We start from the raw sequence: 24,557 nt of genomic DNA, 5'->3' as shown, positions 1-24,557 counted from the left end.
ACCAGCACATATATTAATCATACATACAAGCATTGCTAAATTTGGCTGATTTAGTGAAGCCTTTACATTATCAAAGAAGATCAGTTTGAGAGCTCAAAGAGATCAGTTTGAGAGCCGAACAAAGTGATCCGGATCTCTTTAATGAGCCATAATCCCCTTTCCATTTCCATTTGTAAAGGGCAGACTGAAAGAGGTGTTTCTTCGTACACAGGCTGTAATCTTAAAGCATAAAAAACATGTAGCTGTCCTTTAGTTTTCAATGTTGAAATGCTCTCCAGGCTACACAGAGGTTTTCGAAAGTACTGGGAATTTTTAAAACATCTCATCTGGTCCAAAGTCACCACTAACCAGGGTCGATTTGTGTGTTTGCTAGCATTAACCCATTAAGAGAGCATTGGTATGGGAAATGCTGTTTGATGATTCATGAAAAAAATCAGAAGGTATCAAATACTGAAATTTCAGTCATTTTAAGCTTTTCATGCGCGAAATTTGTACTTCACAGATTACCATTGGGAACCTGTGGCCATTAGATTTCAGTCAGCACTGACATCCAGTGATTAGCAAGGTCGTCCAGGAGGGCTGGGACCAGGTGGGACAGATGTGTGATGATAAAATATTAATAGGCTACCTTGATAAATGACTTTTGAAATTAGTTATCTCATTAGGTCTTTTACTTCCTGATTTACTGAGTTTTGTTAACTGCTTAAATGGTTACAATCAGTGCATGCCTGTTTAAGAGGCTGACTAGATTATTACCTTGAAGGTTTCGTGACGAGCAAACTTACAGAATAGCAGATTGGCTGATAAACTAATAGGCTGTTTAATACACTGGTGAGCTGTTTACCTTCAATGACTGGATAGCAACTGAATGACAAGCTGGGAGACTAACTGGTGAACTAACTGGAAAGTGTTTTCACAGATAAAGGGCTTACTGGAAAGTGCAAGTGACCAACTGGACACCAGTGGGAAAAGTATATGGATGTCCAGAAGCAGAGCGACGAACCAGCGCTGTTCTCGACTACCAGACTGCCTGTGGTGGATTAGGGTCATGACTTGTCAGCTGTAATTGAGGCTGACACTCAGCTACACCTGATCTAAAGACCATTAAGCACAGTACAGAGAGAATCAGGTCAATTGTAAACTAAACAGAAACACAGCTTTGCTTCTTATTTATTTATGAATTATAAAAAAGGTTTAATTTGGAAAGTAAACCCTGTGCTATTTGTGGAGCCTGTGTAAAGCTCATGTTTGTTCACGCAAAGAGTTTCAGTGTCTTTGGATATGAGGTGTAGCGTCATTGAAAGAATGTTTGAATGAGTGGTGCACGCTTTATTTTGATTAGTTATTTTCAATTTTGCATCCTTTGTCTAGCCCTGCTCTCTTTGGGTACTGCTGCTGTGTCAGACAAAATCTCTCATCACAGGGCACCTTCTCATTTGAAACTATTAAAAGTACTGTGTGATTTGACAAACTTTAATTAAAATGAAATAAAAGCCAGTAAGCTAGCCTCATCTCTAAGCTGGCATGCTGCCGTATTGTCTCTCTGAAATTCACTGCAAAAGTTTGATTTCTTCAGCATACTTGCAGCACCTTAAAATCCTAAAATATAACAGAGGGGAGGAGTCTCACAGGTATTATGGATTCCCATTGTAATGAATGGACTCCTGGTTAACTCATCTCTCCAACTGAACGTTCAGTGGAAACGAGGGGTTAATCTTCAGTTAAGGCCACAGGATGTAAAAAGATCCTGGATTAGGATGTAGATATCGAAGTGCACCTTTTAGGGCCTGTGTCCATAGCCAGCTTTTTTTTTCAGTGCTGGCAGCACCCATTTTCAATCAAAACCAATGTAGTCCAGAATTCTGATCGCTCAGTGTCCTTAACACCAGCTGTGTCAGCGTTTTAATAGTGGTTTGCACAGTTTATGTTGTGTTGAACATCTTACACTGCTTGCTTACCTGTGCCATCTCCACCTGGTGTGTCTGCATCAAGTTGCAAGATTCTAATAAAAGTCAATTTGCATATTGGGCCGCGTGAGCTTCTAAAGCAGGGGTGTCCAAACTATGCCCTGGGGGCCAAATGTGGCCCACAGTCCATTTCAGCAAATTCTAATTATTAAATGAAAACAGCATTTGAACATGAAGACTATTGCACTTCTTGGTGCCAGCATAAGGCAGTGCTGTCATGCTATATCTATAAACAAACATTTTGACAAAAAGAATTTATTGATTTAAGTTTTTTGCAACTAAATGAAGACAACACTGTAAATGGAAAACATATTGGCAACCAACATAATAAGAATATTTTGATTTATAATGCCCTGATGGATTACAAAGGCTTATAGCAGTCCTGATGGTGTTTTAGGAGCAGAACCAATAGTAGCGAGGCTATTTGCCTTGTCAGCCATTAATCAGCCATTTAAGCATACCTAGTCACTAAGCAAATCTTAACCATCATAAGATTGGTTTTACTAAGCTACAATCCTCAGGTTGAGGCATATAAAAGTGTCCACACCATCCTTAAATATTTTTGTGTGCATCCCTCAGTGGAAAATGGTTGGACTCCCCTGTTCTAAAGCTTTCTGGGTTTTTTTTGTTTAACTTTTAACCAACTTGACTAGGTTAAATTTAGGCTTTGGGCCACAGCAGTGACCTTCCAGCTCCAAACCGAAGTCCCTTCAGATTGAGCTGCTTTGACAGTACATTTGACTTTAACAACATTTACATCTGATTTCCTTCATCTAGGATGTTGAGCTGGGTGGCCAAAATTGGTCCCCAGCTGCCTGAACCGCCGCCCAAAAAAATTGAGGTTCAAAAGGAGGAGAAATCAGCCACCACCACCGCCACCACCACCAATACCACCACCACCGCCACCACCACCACTACCACCACCACCACTCCTGGACCTGTAAGCCACACCCCCTCATGTAGTTTGTCTTTTAATAGCTGTGATTTACTACTGTTTTTGTAACGTTTATACACCCTTTCTTGGATGAACCAGACACAGACTTTTTACTTTTGGCAGCAGCACACTGTTTATTATGATAATAGAATATTAGGTCAGTAATGAAAGCCACTGTTGCAGTTTTAAGCTCAAGTTATAATTTGTATGCTAAACATAGAACGAAACAGTTTAGGTAACTGTTGGTTAACAAGCTACAACACAGAGATCACAGTGAAGCTATGATTTCATCTTTAAATGCATGCAGATGTGGTCAGTCTTAAGTACTCAATTACAAATAAATATCATGACAGAAATCTTTGATATTGAACTCATACATTCTTACAAGCTTATGATATGGACAGTGAACCTAGCACAAAAAGTAAGGACATTTGTGTTTGGTAGATTATTTCTTTGTTGTAACAATGCTTTTTGACCATAAATCTTATACCGTTAGAAAGTCTGCTTATTTTCCTTTTAAATGGTACCATATTGGTAAGAAACATGCATTTATGGGATGAGAAGCAGAGCGGAGTATGTGGGTTGTGCCCATGGAAAATTTCCCAAATCTTCTCTACCAATGCCAAACTGCTGATTCTGCCATTGACTCCTGTTTGGTGGTGTTTGGTGGGTTGGATGGTTAAAGTCTGAAGAAACAAGACATTTTGACAATTTAACAGTTTATTCATTTAACAAACAGCCTGGCACATCCTCCTCATGCTGGTCACCAGCCTGGTCTCACACTGCTGTGGGATGGCATCCCATTTTTGAACCAGTATTTGTCACAAGTCAGCCAATGTGATTGTGTTGGTCACTCTGACAGAACACTCAAGCTGGTCATAAGTGTCAGTGGAGTTAAGGTCTGGACTGCTGGCAGCCCATTCTATCCTCTTCACTCCCAAATTCTGGAGGTCGTCTTTGTTGAACCCCTCTCTGTGGGGGCGAGCGTTGTCATCTTGGAGAAAAGAGTTCAGACCTAGATTAAGGAGATATGGGATTGCCACTGGTTGCAGAATCTCATCTCGATATTTCTCTGCATTGAAATTGCCTCCAATGATGACAAGCCTCATTATTCCATTGAGAGAGATGCCGCCCCACACGTCACACTACCTCCACCAAAAGATGTTGATCTATCAGTGCAGCAATCAGCAATGTGTTCCTTGCGTCTTTTCCACACTTACGATCCAACTACGGTACTGTAAGCAGAATCTGGACTCACCACTGAACATTAAGTTTCTCCACATGTTCAGGTTCCAGTAAACGTGTTGTCAACACCAGTGCAAATGTGAAGGGCAGTCATGGCAGGCCTCTTGGCAACCCTTTGAGACCGGAGATTGGCTGTGGGCAGTCTGTTCTGGATTATCTGGGCTGAGAGCCATCTGCCATATCATCCTGCAGAATTTAACTGCAAATCTGTAGAAGACAGCCCACTGTTCCTAAGTCCTAACAGGGGTATGGTCTTCTTGGGACGCCCACTTTGTGAACTGTCTCTTACATCTTTCAGACTCCTTGTGTGAGAGTCATGTCTCAATTGCTGAGAATCTACAGAATAGAAGCCTTGCCTTTTTTTCAACCCTGATCCATACCCTGATCTATCAATAAAATTGATTAATCGCCCAGACCTAAGAACACATTATAAAGAAGAATTATATTGATGGTTAGATAATCTATGTCTGATATTAAAATCCCTACTCCATCTGTGACAGATTTAATGATGCTGAAAGCTGTTTAAAACACCTACAGTAACCTATAGGGTAAATGTAATACATGAAGTTCATTCTTACTTCAGCCATTTTTGTTTGTTTTTACAGAAGAAAGTGACTTTTAAAGATGAGTGCACAACAGAAGGTAAGGTTACCTTCACAGTGAAAGTTTGGTATTTTAGGTTGTTTCTGTTGTTGATACTAATTTTGGACTCCTGATTTTAATCAACAGCTCCAAAACCTGAAAAATCTAAGCAGGAAGTACAGCCAGAGGAGAACAGGTGAGTTTTCACACAGTTACACTAATATCTCACTAACAGGTTACTTTGATAGAAAGTAGTTTGATTTCTAATTATTTTTTGTCGATATAAAGCTAAGTGTGGAGGTCAAATACATGAATTAGACTGCATTAGCAAGTTCTTCTCTGTTTATTATAAATGCAATACATAGAAAAATGGGTCTACAAAACTCATTCACAGCTTCAGAATGGAAAAATAGATGGCACTTGGTGATATAGTGACAAAACAGATTTCAGCATGCTAACGATACTGTTTAACTTAAAGTTACTTATCTGCCAAGCTAGCTGGCTTTGAAATTTGTAGTTTAATTCATGCTAACATTAGCATTAGGAGTGACATCAACTCTTCCTTCTGTTCATTCAGTTTTGAATAATCTTTGCAGGCAATTCTCTTAGCTGTATACTCGATCAGGCTTAAGACAAACTTTGTGGTGCTTCCAAGGATGTCTTGTTGGGTATCGACCACCTTTACATAAAAATTGAGACCCTTTGCCTGTGCTTCTATTAAAACCAAACCATTAGTAAATAAAAGGCTTAAAATTGCTTATATTATGTTCACAGTCCAGCAGCTGGCTCTCAGATGAGTATGTTAGGGTGGATCAGCAGTGCTTTTCCTCAGCCGGCAGTCTCGCCAAAGTTGAGTCAAACATCCTCCACCCCCTCTAAGGTGAGGACCAGATTTTACCATAAAATCCATTTTAAGTTGAGTTGGCACCCTTTGATCACATTTTTATTCTCTCCTGTTCGTCTATGCCTCCTTTCTTCTTCGTTCCCTAAATTCACAGGAAGAAAATACAACAGCCAGGTAAACAAAGACAGAATGCGTTCTCTAAAAGTGTGCAACAGTTCAACCAGGAATGTTGCTAACTCTATTACTAACCGGTATAGAGACAGAGAGCATCATGAAGTATAATTATCAGTGTAGTATCAGTATAATGAAAATATATGTTCCTGGTTAAACTCTCACTAAAACCCTTGTTGATGTGAAGTAGATGTGTGGAAGTGAAAATAGTATTTTTTTGTTTCCTCTGTGTTTTTTGTCTCCAGAAATCCTCAGGATGAGTGAGTATTAAAGACCAGAAATGCTGCATGCCACATAGTGAGCTGTTTAATGAAACAATCAGTTAACAAGATGCCAAATAATGAGCTGCTTAGAAGTAGTAAGTGGAGTTAAGATCATTTATCTAGTTCATTTAAGGCAGCGTCAACTGACCACAGTGCTTCATAGACAAAGAGTAGAAAACAGGGACAAAGACAGTGAAATCATGAGATGTTTGCTACATAAACCACCATGAAAATTACACAGAAAACCACATGGTGAGCTGTTGGAGAAACCTGTAAACAAGTAAGCTGTTGGAACCCTAACCCTAGCACCAAGATTTTCAGTGTTTAGGTTTTTTCAGAGAGTAGTTCTCTTCTTGGCTGCAAAATACTGAATAGAAACGTAAAAAACTCCCATAGGATTCACCACATAGTAATCTGCTTGAGCTGCTGGACAGTCGGGATGCTAAATAGTCTGCTTTAGTAGTTTAAATCAATCAACATAACGGAAAAAGATAATAAAAGAGCTTAATCGATATGTCTTGGTTTCTTCCCACAGAAAGGGGATGATAGCTTGGATTGCTCAGGGTTTGGAGAAAGTTGTACCTCAGCCTGACCTGAAGAGCAAAGAGCCACCACCAGCAGAGCAGCCCACTGAGGTAAACTGATAAACTTTAGAACTGAAAAGACCAGAATAACCTTTAGTCAGATTTTGAACTTTAAGGCTGGAGGTTCAAACCTACAAAGCACATGGATTGTCCAGATTCAATGTACGTCATCAGGTGGATCCATCTTGCAAAGCTTCAAGCTAATATGCATGTTCCTGGTCAGAGAATGACTGGACCAACCAGAAGCATTAGAGGAGACAGAGGTGGTAGCTCCGGGTCTGGTTTAGTTTTATTAAAAATGTGTTTGGTTGAAAGAGACAGTATAAGGGTAAACCATGGAAGTCACAGTCTGCTAAGAAGAGTAACGACTCACCTGCCTAATGAACTACCTGTGAAAATAAATGGCACTGGAATGTCTGGCCCATACCTGGCCTATGGTAAACATGACAAGTGATCCCAAAACCCATTTTATACTTTTTTTTTCCATTGTTACCCATTGTTAGCCACTACATTCTTCGGTACCTGTGTGGACTGGGTAATGGGTCAGGTAACAGAGACAGCCAACTGTGGAGTGTCATTTGGCAATGTCCAGATCACTGATCTGGACTTTGAAGTTCTCTTAACAGATGCTGCTTTGTGCTGGAATAGCCAGAAAGCCTGAGAGGGGTCTGGGGTCTGACCGTTATTTCTGATGGCCACTCTTACAGACTGTTCATCTGAAACACCATCATTACACACACTTGCTCTGCAGGATGTTTTTGTCTGAAATCGTTTAGTGGTCTGTTTTTTTTGCACGTGGTCTTTGACACATAACACACACACAGCTTATTCATTAAGTGGTGATATTTTGTGTCAGACAACAAACAGAGCACTTAGTAGCAACTGTATCTCCATTTTGTGGAGTGCACCAAGCACTCTATGGCAGAGTTTGTTCTGATAAGTTTAGTGTGAAATGGGCTGTTATGTTACTGATGTGAAGTTTCTGGTTGGCTTGCAGTCAACAGCTAATAGATGAGTGAAACACAGTGAGAAAAACAGAGAAAAGTTGCAGCAGAGAGGAGAGAAGTGAAAGTTGAGGAACTAATGCACATCATCGCTTTGCAAATACAAGAATCTGTGTGCATTATGCACCAGTTAAGCACTGTATTCTTCTCAGTGTGACTCTGCACAGGTATTTAGCAGCAGTGGTTTTATGTCTTGGAAAATTCATGCATGCGATGGTGGGGTCAGTAGTCTGAACTCCCAACAGTGAACTCTGTGCAAAAGAAGGGCTCTACACCAGATTATTATTATTTTGATTATTATTGATTATTTAATTTTCTGGGGGGGGGGTCCAAACCTGTCTGGCCCTGTGTGAAAAAGTAATTGCCCCCCTGAACCTTATCACTGGTTGTGCCGCCCTTGGCAGCAATAACTGAAATTGAGCATTTGTGATAACTGGTGATGAGTCTTCACATCGCTGTGGAGGAATTTTGACCCACTCTTCTTTGCAGAATTGTTTTAACTCAGCCATGTTGGAGGGTTTTTGAGCATGCACTGCCCGTCTAAGGTCACACCACAGCATCTCAATTGGATTTAAGTCCGGACTTTGACTTGGCCACTCCAAAACCTTAATTTTGTTTTTCTTGAGCCATTCAGAGGTGGACTTGCTGGTATAACTTAAGGGCATGAACTGATAGCCGGACGCTGGTCTTCAGGATTTTCTGGCAGACTGCAGAATTTATTCTTCCATCAATCACAGCAAGTGGTCCAGGTCCTGGAGCAAAGCACTGCCACCACCATGTTTGACTGTTGGCATTATGTTCTTTTTATCAAATGTTCAATGCTCAAAAGTTCAACTTTTGTCTCATCTGGTTGGAGAATGTTTCTCCAGACGTCTTGGGGATCATCAAGATGTTTCTTGACAAATGTGAGACAAGCCTTTTTGTTCTTTTTTGTCAGCAGTAGTTTTGGCCTTGAAACTCTCCCATGGAGAGTTGCCAGTGTCTTTCTTATGTCTAAGTCATGAACTCTGACCTTAAATGGGGCCAGTGAGGCCTGCAGTTCTTTGGATGTCGTTCTGGGTTCTCTAGTGATCTTCTGGATGAGTTGTCGTTGCACTCTTGGAGTAATTTTGGTTGGCCAATCACTCCTGTGAAGGTTCACCACGGTTCCCAGTTTTCTCTATTTGTGGATAATGGCTCTGACTGTGGCTCGCTAAAGTCCCAAAGCCTTGGGAATGTCTTTGTAACCTTTTCCAGACTGATATATTTCAATCTCTGTTTTTCATTTGTTCTTGAATTTCTTTGGGTCGTGGCATGATGCGTTTCTTTCTGAGATCTTGTAGCCTACTTCACTTTGTCTGACAGCTTCTATTTAAGTGATTTCTTGATTCAACAAATCTGGCGGTAATCAGGCCAGGGTGTGGCCTGTGAAACTGAACTCAGCTTTCCAAAAACTGTGGTTAATCACAGTTAACTCATGATTTAACTAGGGGGGGCAATTACTTTTATCACACAGGGCCAGATAGTTTTGGATTTTTTTTCCCCCTTAAAAGATTAAATAATCATTCAAACACTTCCCGTGATGATCTGAAACATTTAATAAGTGTGATAAATATGCAAAAAACTCAGGAATCCGAAAGGGGGCAAATACTTTTTTACGGCACTATATGGCTGGGCTTGAGGCCAGTTTTGATGCCTCTCGAGATCCTGAGTCTGTCTGGGTTGACTTCAGGTCTGGTACCGTGGTGTAAAGTAGGGTTAGAGGTATCGTGTTTTGGAAAAAAATGTTGAATTAACAATCTATTCCTTCACAAAACTGTTACTACAAAGAAATTTAGGACATGTTTTGTCCTTTATCCCAAGAATCAACCAGATATGTGTGTTTTGTTTTGGTTCACATAACCCTTAAAGAAGAGTGAGAAATAATATAACCTTTGATCCTGTGATCTTTTCTTATCTCTATTTTTAGATGTGTCGAAAAGCATCTCTACCAGGTAAGAATGGACCCAAACACTTCTACAGACACATCTGGGATGCAGATATTTCAATAAATGTTGGTATGTTTTTTTAGCTGCAGAGCCTCAGGTGACGGTGAAGGAAGCAGAGCAAGAGGATAAAACTGAAAACAAAGCTTACCCTCCCAGGTATGGATGAATGTGTGTGCTAGCAATTGGTGTCGTCATAAGACCGATCTTGAGACCACAATCTGAATGTCTTGGTCTAGTCTTGGACTTGAGAGCATTTTTATCCAGTCTCGGTGGACTTGGAATTTTCCATCAAGACTGCTTGAGACCACCACTGATGTGCATATGTATGACGTCATGTGATAATAAGGTGAAGCCCTAGCTAGAACAACAAACAGATTCAATTCATGTGTAATCCAAAACTTGCTAAGATTTGATTTTTTCGCATTGTTGTACTTTGAGAACAGATTTGAGACAGCTTGTTTTTTCAGTCAGATGAATTTAAAGGCAAACTAAAATTAAAGGCAGAGTGCTCTTTTGCTGTTCAACCCTGTGATGTTTTTTTTAACTTGATTTTTACAGTCTTGGTCTTGTCTCGCTGGGTCTCAGTCTTGACTTGGTCTTGACCCCTAAAGTCTTGGTCTTGATGCACTCTGGTCTTGAGCATGCCTTGGTCTCGGATAGTGTGGTCTTGACTACAACACTGCTAGCGACTCTGAACACAAGTTAACAACTTACTCTGCAGTAAAATTAACAGAGAAACAAAAGCAGCCAAAACATTCAGACAAACGTACGGACCAGGCCTTAGATATTTTGAGCCAGCTGTTACATTTTCTGGATTAATGAGCCACATTTAAATGCATTTGTTTTGTGACTCATAGGATGATAGACTGGATAAAACAGGGGATCGAGAAGGTCGTCCCTCAGCCAGAGTTTCATGGTTGCTCAAACACGGATGCTAAAGAGAAGACTGAGACTCCTCCCACGGCAAAAGGTACTTATAGCTCTTTGTTGGCCTTAAATCCCACCAGATATGTTTAACTCATTGTTATGACTTTATTATAAGGTCATATTTTTGAGGTGTTGGAGAATTAATATTGTTAACCTCAGTGTTTTCTACTTTTTCAAACAGCGAAGGGAACAGAGGCTCCACCAGCCTTAAAACCAGCTGATGCTGAGAAGTAAGTCTGATATTTAACAGAAATAGATATCAAGAAAATCATCACAATTAAATAAATAAATAAATATATATATATATATATATATATATATTTCTAATTAGCATATATTATGGTTTGAGAAGCAGAGCCAGGGTTTTTAAAGGATTATGTTGTTTACAAGTACAGGTGGTGGGTGAGACTGGTCCAATATGACCTTCTCACTTTTATGTTCAATCATCACAAGCCTGTTATTTCCCTAAGTACTCATTTACCAGATAACACCCGATTACAAAGACATGATCCGGGAAAATATAAAGCCAATAATTCAGAAAATAAATTCAGATTTTAGGAGATGGGCGTCTAAATCTGTGGGGTAACATACAGTCCAGTAAAAAATGAATGCTCCTGCTAAATATTTTATACAAATACTGTTATTAACCCTAACCCTAACTTGTGAGGGACTGGCAAAAAGCAGAGGTTACTCTTACTGCAATGAGTCCACAGATGGCTGCATGAACAACATGCTGCCAGGAGAGGCTTGTCAACGGTGCAGCTACGTCTCCACGCCCTGGTAGTTGCCAAGGAGAGGAATATAAATGACTTTGCAGGCGGGCCTTCTTGGTGTTACCACTTCATGCAACGCAACCGCCTCTCTATCAGAGCACGGACAACGGTGTGTTAGTTTCTAAATAAATGCGACTTATAGTGCAGTGCGACTTATATATGTTTTTTTTCTCTTCATGATGCATGATTTTTTGACTGATGCGACTTATACTCCGGAGCGACTTGTAGTCCGGAAAATACAGTAAAAGAAAACACAAAAGAAAGGGAAATGACCATGAACATACAGTGCCTATAAAAAGTGTTCCCCCTTTGGATGTTCTACCCTCTGGTGGACTTATGAATCAATCATAGTTGGTATAATTTGGTTCTATGGACAGAAAACTGATTAAAAAATTCTTTAATGTCAAAATAAAAACAAAGTAATGGCAATTAATTTAAAATGTGCAATGTAAAATAAGTGATTGCATAAATGTTCACCCCCTTCAAGTCAGTATTTAGTAGATGCCGCTTTGGCTGCAGTCACAGCACTGAGTCTGTGTGGATTAGTCTCAATCAGGCTTGCACATCTAGACACTGAAAATTTACTCCATTCTTATTTGTAAAACTTCTCAAGCTCTGTCAGGCTGCCCTTACCAGACAAAGCAGCTGTTATTCAGTCCTGTTGTGTTTGTCTTTTGTCTTCACAGGTCCTCAAAGGAAGCAGAGCTGCAGCCAAAGTAAGACACATTTTTAATAACATCACAATGACTGAGTCACAGCTGCACTGATTTCATTTGGTATGCATGTGAAAAAGTTAGGACTTTCAGACTGCTTGTATAAACACCTTGTCTAACATGCCGAAAACATTTTCTTACCGTGACTGGTGTGTATTTCTCAGCCAATATGGAGAGCACAGGGAAAACAGAGTCGTATTGACTATGTTTCAGTGGATGTGTAGGTCTACAATGGTAGAATATGTCACAGAGAAGATAAACTCAGATACAACTCCAGGTTTTTGCTTTTCAAAGTAAAAGACTTGTTTGCCATTTCTGTGAAGGAGGTGATGGTTGCTGAATACCACTCTTGTGACCTCAGTGATGAATGAATTGGAATATTTTGGTTTAATATATCTGCAGATGCCACAGGTTGTCCGGTCAGAACAGGAAGATGAGGAAATGAATCTAGTCACACACTCTCTCTGTTTTTGAGTTGCCACTCATTTATTGCTGATTCACTCAGATGAAGCCAGGGCATGGTGTACATTGATCTTTGTTCTGTGATGTTAGGATGTGTGTGGTTTCTACAAATAAAGAATAAGATAACAAAAGCAGGATAAATCTTAAGTGTGCATGAATGATAAATACTGCATCTTGTTTCTAACATATGAAATTATTAAACAACAATTAAACAACATGCTGACTCTAACACACAGAAAGGAGCCTCTAAACTTTAAGGGAGTGTCATCAATTTACAAATTCCAAGCTCTATGTATGCCATTTCACAGAGTGCACACTTCAGGAGAGTCAAGTCATTTGTCAACGGTCCCATCCTGGCGTGAGTTGAGCTCAATTTTCCGACATAAATACAACTAATGGAGCTTAAATATACTACAAACGTGATGATGAACTTAAAGATAAGGCATCACTATATGTGAAAGAATATATAAAGGTTCATAAACAAGCTAAAAACTAGCATAAGTCAGTCACAGATCAGCAGAATCCAGACGGCTGTCAGTGTGCACGCTATACATGAAGTAAAGAAATATGTCAGAGCGAACAATGGCATTACAGTAGAAAAATACAAACTTAACAGAACAAGAGATATTCACTTACGTTCTCATGGACGCACAGAATAATGAACAACAACAGTCCTGAGAATGTCTGCTCTGCTATGATACTCCACACGGAAGATGCTTGATGGATTGGCACTGAGAGAGGGGCTGAGGTCAGTGATTGGTCCAGAAAGGGGGGTGATTGGCACGGGCTGTTCACGTGCACAAGAATGATGACTGACTGAGGTACAGTCTGCACTGGAGATGCTGAAAGTGGGTGACCTTTTGTACAATTTCCTTGGATAAACTCTCCTTGTTTGTACAGAATGCTTTTGTTGTGACTTTGGTTTAGTTAATTTAGTTACAGCAAATCAAGTCATTTGTAGGGAGATTTATTGAGGAGAACTAATGAAGATAGACAGAGCTGTGACAGGAGGGAGACACAGCCAACACGCAGCACACATCTTACTGCCCTTTGCCAAAAGTGTATAAAATCAAGCACCTATCTATGCAGTCAGTCAAACATTAATGACGCCAAATGGGTCTTCTAAAGAGCTCAGTGACTTCAAGTGTTGTACTGTGAAGGATGCCTCCTTTGCAATAAGACAGTTTGTGAAATTTCATCCTTGCTGGATATTCAGTTAACTGTATGTGATATTATTAGAAAGTGGAAGCATTTGGGAAAAACAGCATCTCAGCCATGAATCTTAAGTCCTCGTTAAATCCCAGAACAGGGCCAACGACTGCTAAGGTGCATGGAACATAAAAGCCGCCAACAAGTGTCGGATGGAGACCGTGGAGCAGATGAAACATGTAGATTAATGAGATTAGAAATTAATTTTTTTGACTCTAGCGTCAAGCTGCAGCATAGCAAAATGGAAAAAGTGAAGGGGGTCTGAATGTTTTCTGACTGCGCTGTAGCTACAGGGTAGACTCAATGCAGAAAAAAACTAGGAATAGATGAACAAAAGCAGGGGTGGTCTCCTCTGGAGAAGCCTTCAGTTTTAATGTGTTTGGTTTTGGTATGATTCAAATCACAACTAAAAGAAGTCATTTTGAAGCAAATTATTTTTATATAACATCTGTTTGATAATTTAGACATTTTAAAGTTAGTAAAATAATATGATTGTGCTTTATCCTAGGGGAAGTTCAATTTAAGTGGTTCCTCTACTATTTAAAATGTCAAATGAGATAAAAAGTTAGTGTTCAAAAAGGAATAAGGTTAGATTGAGACTTACTTTCCTGTGGTTTGTTGACAGAATGATGGACTGGATCGTTAATGGGATTGGCCGAATGTTGCCTCAGCCTGTGCAGAAACAGGTGAGTCACCACAGGAGGTTACCTCTCCTACAATCATGAATCAATGTTAGCATCCTTAAAAATCAGTTATTTATAATGTTTTATCTCCTCATACAGGACACAGTCCAAGACGAGGTGCAGAAAAGTGAGTATGACTTCTCACAGCTTCCACCAACACAAACAGTAGGATCACTGATATCTGGGCTCTGGGACAAATTTCACTTAAAAGTCTTTATGAAAAGCTATCTGATCTGTGCAGAAGCTACAGAAAAGGCTTGATTTTCTGTTCAAAAATCAGCAACAATCTCATTAATAGATTTCAAAGCTAGACTGATTGACCCTTTGTTGGGCTCCTTGTTTACTTTTACTAGACAAAATCTCTCACACTGGGCTCCTTCCTATTTGAAGCAACTGAAAATACAGTGGTGTCAGTGCTGAGGCAGACTCTAACCGAGCTCCCCCTCTCCTTCTGTTTCAGGGGTGAAGGGCGACGAGCCCCTTTAAATAAAAGGAGAAGGAGGAGACGGACAGAGTCGCTCACACTGTCAGACACCTAAACTTTATAACCGACTGAAGACAGACGGACAGAATGAGCAGTTTTTAAACACTTTACATGATATCTAAGACCCTGTTAACAGTAACATTTCATTTCATTTATTTGAATCTCCATTAGCTTTGGCTAGGGCCATTGCTACTCTTCCTGGAGTCCACACCCAACACAATTGTCTTGTCAGTGCAGTACACACAGTACAGTAAACTGTACTGGGTAATCAGAGACCAAGTTGTTTGCACTTAATAATCCATGTTCACGCATTTCATTGACAGTCCAGCTCCACTGACGACCTGCAGTCGAAATTCACTCGCCCACCTTTAAAAATAACAGCCCGCACTAGGAAGTATAAACAGGGTCTGACACCTGTTCTGTTTCAAAACTGCTTCTCGAAGCTGCAGTGCATTTAGTTTTGGCAAAGCCTTGATGCACTATAAACATTTCCTTACCAGTGTCACTAAAAATATTTAATTTTTTTGACATGAAATGTCTGTTTACATCAATCTAAACATGTTTACAACACAAAGGAAAGAAACATGATTGAGATTAAATAGAACACTGAGACTCAGTTATGCATTAATGCATGCATGGCCACTAAATAGTAGAACATATTCTTTAAACTGCAGATAAATCCGTAAATTTATGCATGAAACACAGCTTTAGTTCTGCTTTTAGCCATTGTTAGACTTACTGCAAACTAAAGTTGGCTTTTAAACGTAGACTTTACCTGGTCAACTGATATTGCAGCATTTTTTAGATTTTCAAGCTGAGAAAGTTCCGACATGTTGTATATCACTGCGACACATTGCTTACTGCTGTGCAATAAAAAAATAAAGACTTTCATTTGTAAAGATGTTGGTGCTCTCTGGGTGTTTTTGTAGTAATGATTAGTCAACCTGAGAGTGTAAGGACCAAGAAACAACCAATTAATCAATCAGTGTTGCTATCAGAAAATAAATGACCTTACCTATGGAGTAAGGCGCACACTCCCTGGGATGTTCTAAGATATTTCACCCTTTTAATGATTTTATAAATCAATCATGGTCAATATAACTATTTTTTTTGACAAATGTTGAAGTAAATAAAAATATGTCATGTAAAATAAGTGCATAAATATTCACCCCCTCCTTTCACAGCACACCACTGTCTATGTGGATAGGTCTTAGTCAGGCTTGAACATCTGCAGTCTGCAATTTTACTCCATTCTTTGCAAAGCTGCTCAAGCTCTTTTAGGTTGCATAGGGATCAGGTGTGCCTTTTTCAACAAATTCTCTATCAGATTGGGGTCAGCGCTTTGATTCAACCACTCCAGAACCACCACCAGTATGCTTTGGGTCATTGTTTTGCTGGAAAATAAATCTTCTCCCAAGCCTGCGATCTATTGCAGACTGAATAAGACTGTCATTTAGGATTTTACCCTCTACCTTTACGAGCCTTCCAGGTCCAGCTGCTGAGAACCATCCCCACAGCATGATGCTGCCACCACCATGCTTCACAGTGGGTATGGTGTGTTTGTAGTGATGTGCAGTGTTTGGCATCTTGTCTGATGGCCAAAAAGCACCACTTTTGGTCTCATCAGACCAAAGAACTTTCTTCCACTTGACCATGGAGTTTCCCACACACCTTCTGGCGAGCTCTAGCCGAGATTCAACAAGTTTTTCTTCAACAGTGGCTCCCTCTTTGCCACTCTCCTATAAAGCTTTGACTGGTGAAGAACCCGTACAACCGTTGTTGTCTGCAGAGTCTCTCCTTTCTCCGCTGCTGAAGCTTGTAACTCCTTCAGAGTAGTCATAGGTGTCCTGGTGGCCTCATTTACTAGTCTCCTTCTTGCACTGTCACTCATTTTTTTCACATGTCATATTCCTTCCATTTCTTCATGATGGATTTAACTGAAGTCCAGGGATGTTCAGTGCCTCTGAAATGTTTCTGTATCCTTCCCCTGACTTATACTTTTCAATAACCTTTTCTCTGAGTTACTTGGAGTGTTTTTTGTCTCTATGGTGTAATGGTAGCCATGAATACTGATTAACCAGTGATTGAACCTTCCACATACAGGTATCTTTATACGACTATCACTCAAGACACATTCACTGCAGTCAGGTGATCCTCATTTTACTAATTGTGAGACTGCTAGCACCACTTGGCTGGACCTCTGTTGAATTAAAGTCACTTTAAAGGGGGCAAATATTTATGCAGTCACTTATTTTACATTACATATTTTAATTTAATTGACATTACTTCGTAAAAAAATCATATTATATTGACCATGATTGATTTATGAAGTCACCAAAAGGGTAAAACATTCAAGGGGATGAATACTTTTTAAAGGCAATGTACGTGTTAGACTTGCATCAAGAGTATTTGCATGAAAGATGTCGTATTTCTTTGTAAGTGACATTTTTCTCTGTGTATTTTCATCCTTTTTAACTGAAACCATGAATTAATTGTTATTCAAAACAACAAATAGCAACAAAAGACTTTAGAATAACATCCTTTATAACTACACCCATGAGTGTTTTCTTCCTAAGACTTTCCCATGTTAAAGACAAACATTTCTGGATTTTTCTCTGCCTGTTCTTCCTGCCATCATATCTTTAGTCAGCATCATACAGGAGAAGACAGACCTGGTCTTAGAAGATATGGAGCAGGAAATGGATGCCCAGCAGCAAGAAGACAAACAAATAAAAGAGACAGAAAGGTTGCAAGAGAATCTGCAGCCGATGCAAGAAGAGGTGAGTCAGACAGTGAAAAGACCAAAAGGAATCAGACATCAGATTCTACAGCTGGTTACACTCAGGATGATTTTCAATCAGTCAGTTAATCTTTATTCAATTTATTAAAAAAAAATTATCTCAATAAAGTGAAGAAAAAGAGGAAGTTGTGGAAAAGTGATGAGGGATGTGCAGAAAGGGACAAAACAAGCAGAGCAGAACAAGATCAGTGAAATAATTGTACTGACATGACAAATTTGAGGATTTTCTGGTCAAATTTGTAATTACATCAAGGCCATGTATTTATAATGCTAAGCTGCATTCTGTTTGTCACATCTGTTTTTTGAAAGTGGTAACTCAGCTTCCCATATCTCACCAAACTTGGATTCAGAATGCAGATTGGCCTTAAATTAGAGCATTTTCAGTCCGGGCACCAAAGCTCTGGAACAACCTACCTGAGGAAATCAGGTCGGCTGACTCTGTGCTTTCCTTTAAGTCACTTTTAAAAACATATTTTTACCATATTGCTTTTCTTGACTTTATGTAGGGGTTGAATACAATGTTTTTAAAGTATCAGCATTTCCTACTCTTTGTATCTAATTGGGTTTATGCACCTAGCTGGTGTGTAGACTAAACTGTTCCTACGGAATTTGCTGATTTTAATTTGATCTGTTGTGCATGTTTTATGTTCTGTAAAGCACTTTGTACCATCTGTTTTGAAAAGGGCTTTATAAATAAAGGTTTATTATCACTATTATTATAAATTACATCTAGGAACTGGGTCATCTGATTTGAAGATTGCAATGAGTAGTAGCAGTAGCAGATTTCCAGGCTCTTAAGAAGGGATGTTGAGAGGTTAAAGATAGAAGTAAGTGGATTAACCGGTGCTGAACTGAGGCCTTTGGCCATCCTTGTTTACATCCCAAACTCATCCTTTGCTGTAGAAGGTTTTAGGGACCTGCTGACTCTCATGACTTATTGATCTGTGATGTTTAGGGTTAGATTTCGGTTCTGTAGTATCTAGGTACAACAAAATAAAATGAACAAAAAAATGTGTGATAAAAGCTGCAGATTCAACAAAGTAATGATTGCTTTTATTGTTGGTTGCAGAGGGAAGAAATGGAGACCAACATGGATCGATGTGAACCAGTGATTAATGGGACCATGAAAGAGGCTGATGAGGAATTTCTAGCTCACATTGAGGAGAGGTTAGCAGCCATATCCCTGCCTAATTTAACCTTTCTCAGCTTTTTCCTTTCTATTTATTTTTTCAATCCTACATGTGCACTACAGATGAAACTCTCTCTTTAGAAATTCATTCTAAAGTGAGATATCATGGCTTGTCAAATGTTGCAGCATCTCTCATAAAAGTGATGCTTTATTGTGTCAACAGCAAAACACTCACCTGGTTTGTCTTTCTTTTAAGTAACAAACTTTTTAATTTAGCTTTTCCATCTTGTGCAGGCTAGAGCAGGAGCGGCTGGAGGCGGCCCGTGTTGCAGAAGACATGGCCCGTAAGGCGGCTGAGGAGGCGGTTCGACAGCTGGAGGAAGAGCGTTACGCAAAATTCAGCATTGAAACACCGCCGGAGTCCATCGAGCAGTAAGTCACATCCATTAAATATCAGAACTACAAGGTTTTCACCTACTAGTGTTAAAGGAAGTACAAGCTACGGTGCCGCTGAAGGTCAACAGCAATAACCTTTCAGGAAATATGTTTATGAGCTGTGATTTTTGAAATTTATGTATATATATATATATATATATAGATATATATATATCTATATATATATATATCTATATATAGATATATATATATATCAAGATTTTTTTTTGCATTTCAAATTTTTTTCATGCTTCATTTAATTTTTTTCTGCAAATTGCTTTTGCATAATTGTTTCTCGGGTTCATTGAATAATTTTGTGATTTGCAGTTTTTTTCCATATCACTGAAAGTTTTTGTGTGTTCTAAAAGTTCTTGTTTCAAAATAATTTGCTTTCAAAAATGTTTTTATGTCAAAATGATGTTATCTGAAACATATCCATTTTTTGCTAATATATTTTCATGCAATGGATATAGCATGTCAGGTTAGAAATGTGCCCCATTATTATTATTATTTTTATTTTATTTTTTTATTTATTTATTTAATATATCCAGGAAATGTTTTTACATTTCATTAAATGTCTTTGTGCTGCATGTAAATTTAGGCATTAATGCAATAGTTTTGCACAATTGTATGTTTCATTAAAATTTTATTTTAACTTGTTAAAAAAACAGGATTTTTTTTACAATGAAAACCTTGGAATTGAAAATTTTTTGCACTTTTTTTCTCTTTTCATCTGTTTTTTTTGTGAATCATACATTTATTGAAAAAATATTTGTGTCCAAAATTCTTTTGTCAGGATTTTTTAATGTGCTTGTTTGTAATTTTTTTTGTTTTGCAATGATTTTGCATTGCCTGAAATATTTCTGCTTCTTGAAGAACATTTTCATGTGTCTTAACTCTTTTTTTAGGAATTTTTCAGTATTTCCTGAAACTTTTTTTTTCAGGGCAAAATAAAATGTTTGTGTTTCAGGAAATGTTTGTGTTGCATCAGATATTTTTTTCATTCAATAAAATACATTTGTGTTTGCATTGCTGCCAGTCTTAACAGGGACACTGTTGAAAATGAGATTACTGGTTAAATTGAGGTTGAATACATAAAAAATGACTATATATGCAGTTGACCTTCAGGGCTACCATAACAAATAGACAGAAACATTCGTAAAAGCTGTACATCATCCTGAAACGTCTGTTCCTCTGTTTTTCTCCACAGATTGCCCAACATTGTGGAGGAGAACGAGGACGACCCAGAGTAAGTTTCTTCTGAAACTCAGACCAAGATCTGTAGCCACTTAATACATGGCAGCCATGTTGATTAAAACGTACCCACAACTACTGCAGATTTTCTGATAACTGGAGAAGGTCACAAATACACAACTGCCCTTACCTTCAGTGTGGTTAAAGAATACCACAGGAAGCATCAATTTTTTGAGGTTTACTCTGCTCTTCTGACCCTTTGATTTCTTTCTCCAGGGGCCATTTGGAGGTCAGTGCAGCTAAACATGCTGCCTCTCCTTCATCAACAGAGGCAGAGCCTGCGTCAGAGAGGAGAGACCAGGAGAGTCCAGTCTCCCAACCAATCACAGAACAACCTGAGCAAAAGTCAGAAGAGCAGACCACCACCAGAGACCAGGTGTCACAGTTTAATGAGCTCTAATGCTTTGTTTACACTTACATATTTGCACAGGGTCCATGGATCTATAAATATACATATGATGCTTCCTAGTATCTAAAGGAAGTGTATTTATAAATATTAACTACCTAAGCCATGAGAAAAGAGGCTTTTTTTGTCTATGTTTCACCATTCAGTAGTTTGACTACACGTTTGGAGAATTACCAGGATGAAGCAGGACTAATACTGCACAGCAACAATAAGTGAATAATATACAGTATGTGGCGTGGTTTGTGAAATGTTTAAGAAAAAGCACATTAAAAGCTGAATGCATCCTGTGCGTTTTTACTTGTGTTGTTGCCATAATTCAAGTCGGTATTCTTTTTCAATATTCTACTTGTCTTCATGATCACTGCCATGTTTGTGAGCTATGAAAGTAAGTATCTGCGCCCTCTCATTGGCTATCAGAGGCAGCGACACATAGACATTGTCAATAACTGTTTTGTCCATTGTGTCTTCATCAGGATAATGCATCACCAGAAGAAGAAGAAGAAGAAGTAGAAGGTGGATGTGGAGGTGAGAGTGAGATATATATTCTAAAAAGCACTTTTCTATTTCAATGTCTCTGATTAATTAAAAAAATCAATAAGGTCTTGAATAATTCATGAAAATTTCATCAAACTCCTTGCGTTTATGGATGCCTTCACATCTGGATCATTTGAAGAGGTTGTTCAGAAACAAGGGGGTCTCTGTGGTCTGTTATGTTCGGACGGATGTGAACATGATATTTGAACTCTTTTTCAGATTAAAATAAGCAAGTAAAAATCAAGAGTTGGTCAAGAGTTGGTCTTGGCAACCTTTAAATTAAACCCTGGAGCAGTTTGTTTGCAGTGAGAAGTAGAATAGTAGAGTGGTACAATCAGCAGCAGTAATAATAAGGCTACCAGGACAATTTTCGGGCCAGGCGCCAACCTGGAAAGACTGCCTCAAGTTGAGCTGAAACAGCTGAGAATCAGTCAATGCCTACTTGATCAACCCTTGTTGAAGGGTCCCAATAGCTTTCCCCTGCTACCTACGTGTGATGTGCAGCTCAACTAACTGCAGCATCAGGAGTACTAGCCCTGCACAACTCTTTCATTTGTAGGTGTTTAAGAGTGATGTAGTGAAGGTTTGGGGTTGCAAACCCCGAGCTCCGAGGCTCTAGAGGCAAGGGATGCGGACTCCCTTTTCAGTTGCTGCTGTTACTGCTGTAACCTGTCATCGATCTGCTGACTGCAAGGCTGAATTCAACCCCAGACTTGGACTTGCACATGTGGCGATGGGTTTGCTGAGCAAGAAAATGTAGCTTTCCCGGGATCTGAGCATGGGGACAGAAGTCAGTCTTTTGGTCCTTGGTCCTCCCAGTCTTACTCTACTCCTGTGAGGCCTGGATGCTGACTGATGGCCAGAGGCTTCAGCTGGACTCCTTTGTGACAACTTTTGTTCAGTGCATTTTGGGGTATTGTTGGAAAGACAGTGGCTGTGTCCGAAATCACTCCCTATTCACTACATAGTGCACTCATTCTATCCCACAATGCATTGTGAAAAGTAGTGAAAAGCCGATGGCCACTAACCCAGCAATATTTACCATCATGCATAGCGGTTGCTGCTCTCAAACATGACAGACAAATGAGAGGAGCACAGAAACACATATAAAAACTTTTTAAAAGCTTTATTTGTTTGTTGGTTTTAACCAAAGTATTTAATCTGTAAGATAATGTTAAGGATTTAAAACAGAGTAACTTTTCCCCTCCATGAGGATTACAAGACATGAGAGCATCATCTTTATGCAAAAATAAGTTATGATGCACACAAAAATGTATATTATTTTACCACTAAAGACACAAAACTTTATCTGTTAGTAATTTTATTTTATTTCTGAAAATACGTTACCTTCAGTATCAGTTTTCAGTGAAATTCCACTGTTAATTTTGATCCTCAACCATTGTCATGGAAATCTATGAGCTGTTGTTGCTAAATGTTTTAATTGTGAGACGTGATGACGTCATTGCCAGCTGCCGGCGTAGTGCCTGAAATCATTTTTGTGTTTTGCAGTTGAGTCCACTATATAGTCCACTATATGCTGCTCACTACAAAGTGGATAGGGAGTAGGGAATGAGTGAGTGGTTTCGGACACAGCCCAAGTGTCTAATGCAGACATACTCAGGAGAGTGGAGATAGAAAGGGTCCACTGCTTGATACTATGACCTTCTGGGCTGGTCCAGACCAGACGCCATGTGCATTGTGGAGGGGGTACCTGAGAAGATACCTAGAGAGATGGGGCTTGGATCTGGTGCAGGCCTGGATAACAGCTATTAGGAGCTCCAGGCAGTAGGTTGATGTGGTAAAGTGCTGAAGGGGCTGGGTAACAGGACCAGCAAACTGTGGAGTATCATTTGTGGGTTTTTTTGGAGACTGTAGATGTCCTTGTGGGGCCTTTTAACGTGCTGATTGAGGAGGCTAAAGCATTGGAAATGCACATCTCCTGGGTCAAAACAAAAATCCAGGTATTCAGGGATGCCTTGGGTGCTTCCTTTGATTCTGTGTCTGTGAATGGTGAGAGCTTATATGTTAGAGTGCAGTCCATCTACCTTGGTAGTGTAATCCATTGATCCGTTAACTGTAAGGCTGAGATCAACCACAGCCTTGGTGTCAAACTTGGATAAATATGGTCATCTGGACCAATTTTGATGAGACATTTGAGCTTCTCGCTGCTCCAAGTCAACCTAGGTAGCATCTTGAATTCAACGTGCAACTCCTAGGCTAGTATAGTGTTTGCTTTCTTTAAATTTTATGAGGAAAATGTGTCAACAAGCTTCAGGTGTGAAAACATCCTAAGACATGTGGTAGACAGGTGTCTATCACTAACTTCCTATTCAACATGCAAGGTTTGTCTCTGCTGTTTGTATAGTAGTGACAGAATTGAGTAAATTAAGTTTTCATGTCCTTGGTCTCCTACTGTCAGTCTTCTTCTTATTGCTGACTCTTCATGTTTCTCTGTCTAGCTCCCCACAGCTGTTCCCCGATACAGCGCTTTCTGCTTCGATTCCCACAAGCTGCCGAGTGTCTGGAGAGCTGCAGGAAGCTGTTGCATCAACATAACATAAATCCCCCCAAGCTGTCCATGCCGACCCCACCGCCGGAGCTCTCCCAGCTGACCCAGCGGCTATCGCAGCTCCCTGAGCAGGCACGGCAGTGCTTCATGAGCATCGCCAGCCACTTCAGAAACCTTAACTCCAAGTCCAGTCAGCCTCAGGAGCCTTAACCCCGCCCTCCTCCTGCAGACCCTCATAGCCAAACCTTTTAGTTTAGGATAGATAAGAACCTTTGAGTGCCAAACAAAGAAACCCCTACACACTCTAACTCTCCATATTTACCTCATCGTCCTTCCCATCATGCTCTGCTGTTCTGCATGGCTTTGCCAGCTGCCAGCTAACAACACTGCAGGTGATTTTTCCAGGTGTCATTCATGGGTGTCCTGAACTATAAGTATTACTTTCTCTTGTAGCTCAGTGACCAGTTCAACAAAACAGAGCCACATCCTGATGGTTTTATGCCTTAATGAGGTATACAATCACCGGACAGTGACAGTAAGGTGGTGGGTCAAGAAAAAGGGCTGGGGCGGTATCTGTGGTAGTGTGAATTGTAGAAATTGTATTTCTTTCTCTGTATGGGTGCATGTAATGTAATAAATGTTGTTTTAGAGAGATAGTGTATGTGGGTCAAACTTAAA

General features: G+C 39.6%; 1 protein-coding gene across 1 annotated transcript; it reads left to right on the top strand.

Moving 5' to 3' along the window:
- The first annotated feature begins 2,745 nt into the window (after nucleotides 1–2,745).
- On the top strand, nucleotides 2,746–24,089 carry LOC121505425 (cyclic nucleotide-gated cation channel beta-1-like). Its single transcript, XM_041780796.1, has 20 exons — nucleotides 2,746–2,907; nucleotides 4,752–4,788; nucleotides 4,876–4,924; nucleotides 5,503–5,608; nucleotides 5,727–5,746; nucleotides 6,542–6,641; nucleotides 9,543–9,567; nucleotides 9,645–9,717; nucleotides 10,419–10,531; nucleotides 10,670–10,718; nucleotides 11,948–11,977; nucleotides 14,271–14,331; nucleotides 14,428–14,455; nucleotides 17,459–17,592; nucleotides 18,682–18,779; nucleotides 19,036–19,173; nucleotides 20,387–20,425; nucleotides 20,647–20,806; nucleotides 21,310–21,361; nucleotides 23,830–24,089. The coding sequence occupies exons 1-20, from the start codon at nucleotides 2,746–2,748 to the stop codon at nucleotides 24,087–24,089; spliced, it is 1,734 nt and encodes a 577-aa protein (XP_041636730.1).
- The last annotated feature ends 468 nt before the right edge of the window (nucleotides 24,090–24,557 follow it).

The sequence above is a fragment of the Cheilinus undulatus genome, linkage group 1, assembly GCF_018320785.1.
Source record: "Cheilinus undulatus linkage group 1, ASM1832078v1, whole genome shotgun sequence".
Lineage (NCBI taxonomy): Eukaryota > Metazoa > Chordata > Actinopteri > Labriformes > Labridae > Cheilinus > Cheilinus undulatus.
The sequence above is the reverse complement of the archived record's forward strand: the minus strand, read 5'-3'. Positions and strand labels throughout refer to the sequence as shown.

Excerpts from the sequence above, each read along its gene's own strand:
- LOC121505425 (XM_041780796.1), top strand. The coding sequence starts at position 2,746 with ATGTTGAGCTGGGTGGCCAAAATTGGTCCCCAGCTGCCTGAACCGCCG. Across the intron at positions 4,789-4,875 it reads AGATGAGTGCACAACAGAAG|CTCCAAAACCTGAAAAATCT; the intron begins GTAAGGTTACCT and ends TTTAATCAACAG. Across the intron at positions 4,925-5,502 it reads GTACAGCCAGAGGAGAACAG|TCCAGCAGCTGGCTCTCAGA; the intron begins GTGAGTTTTCAC and ends TTATGTTCACAG.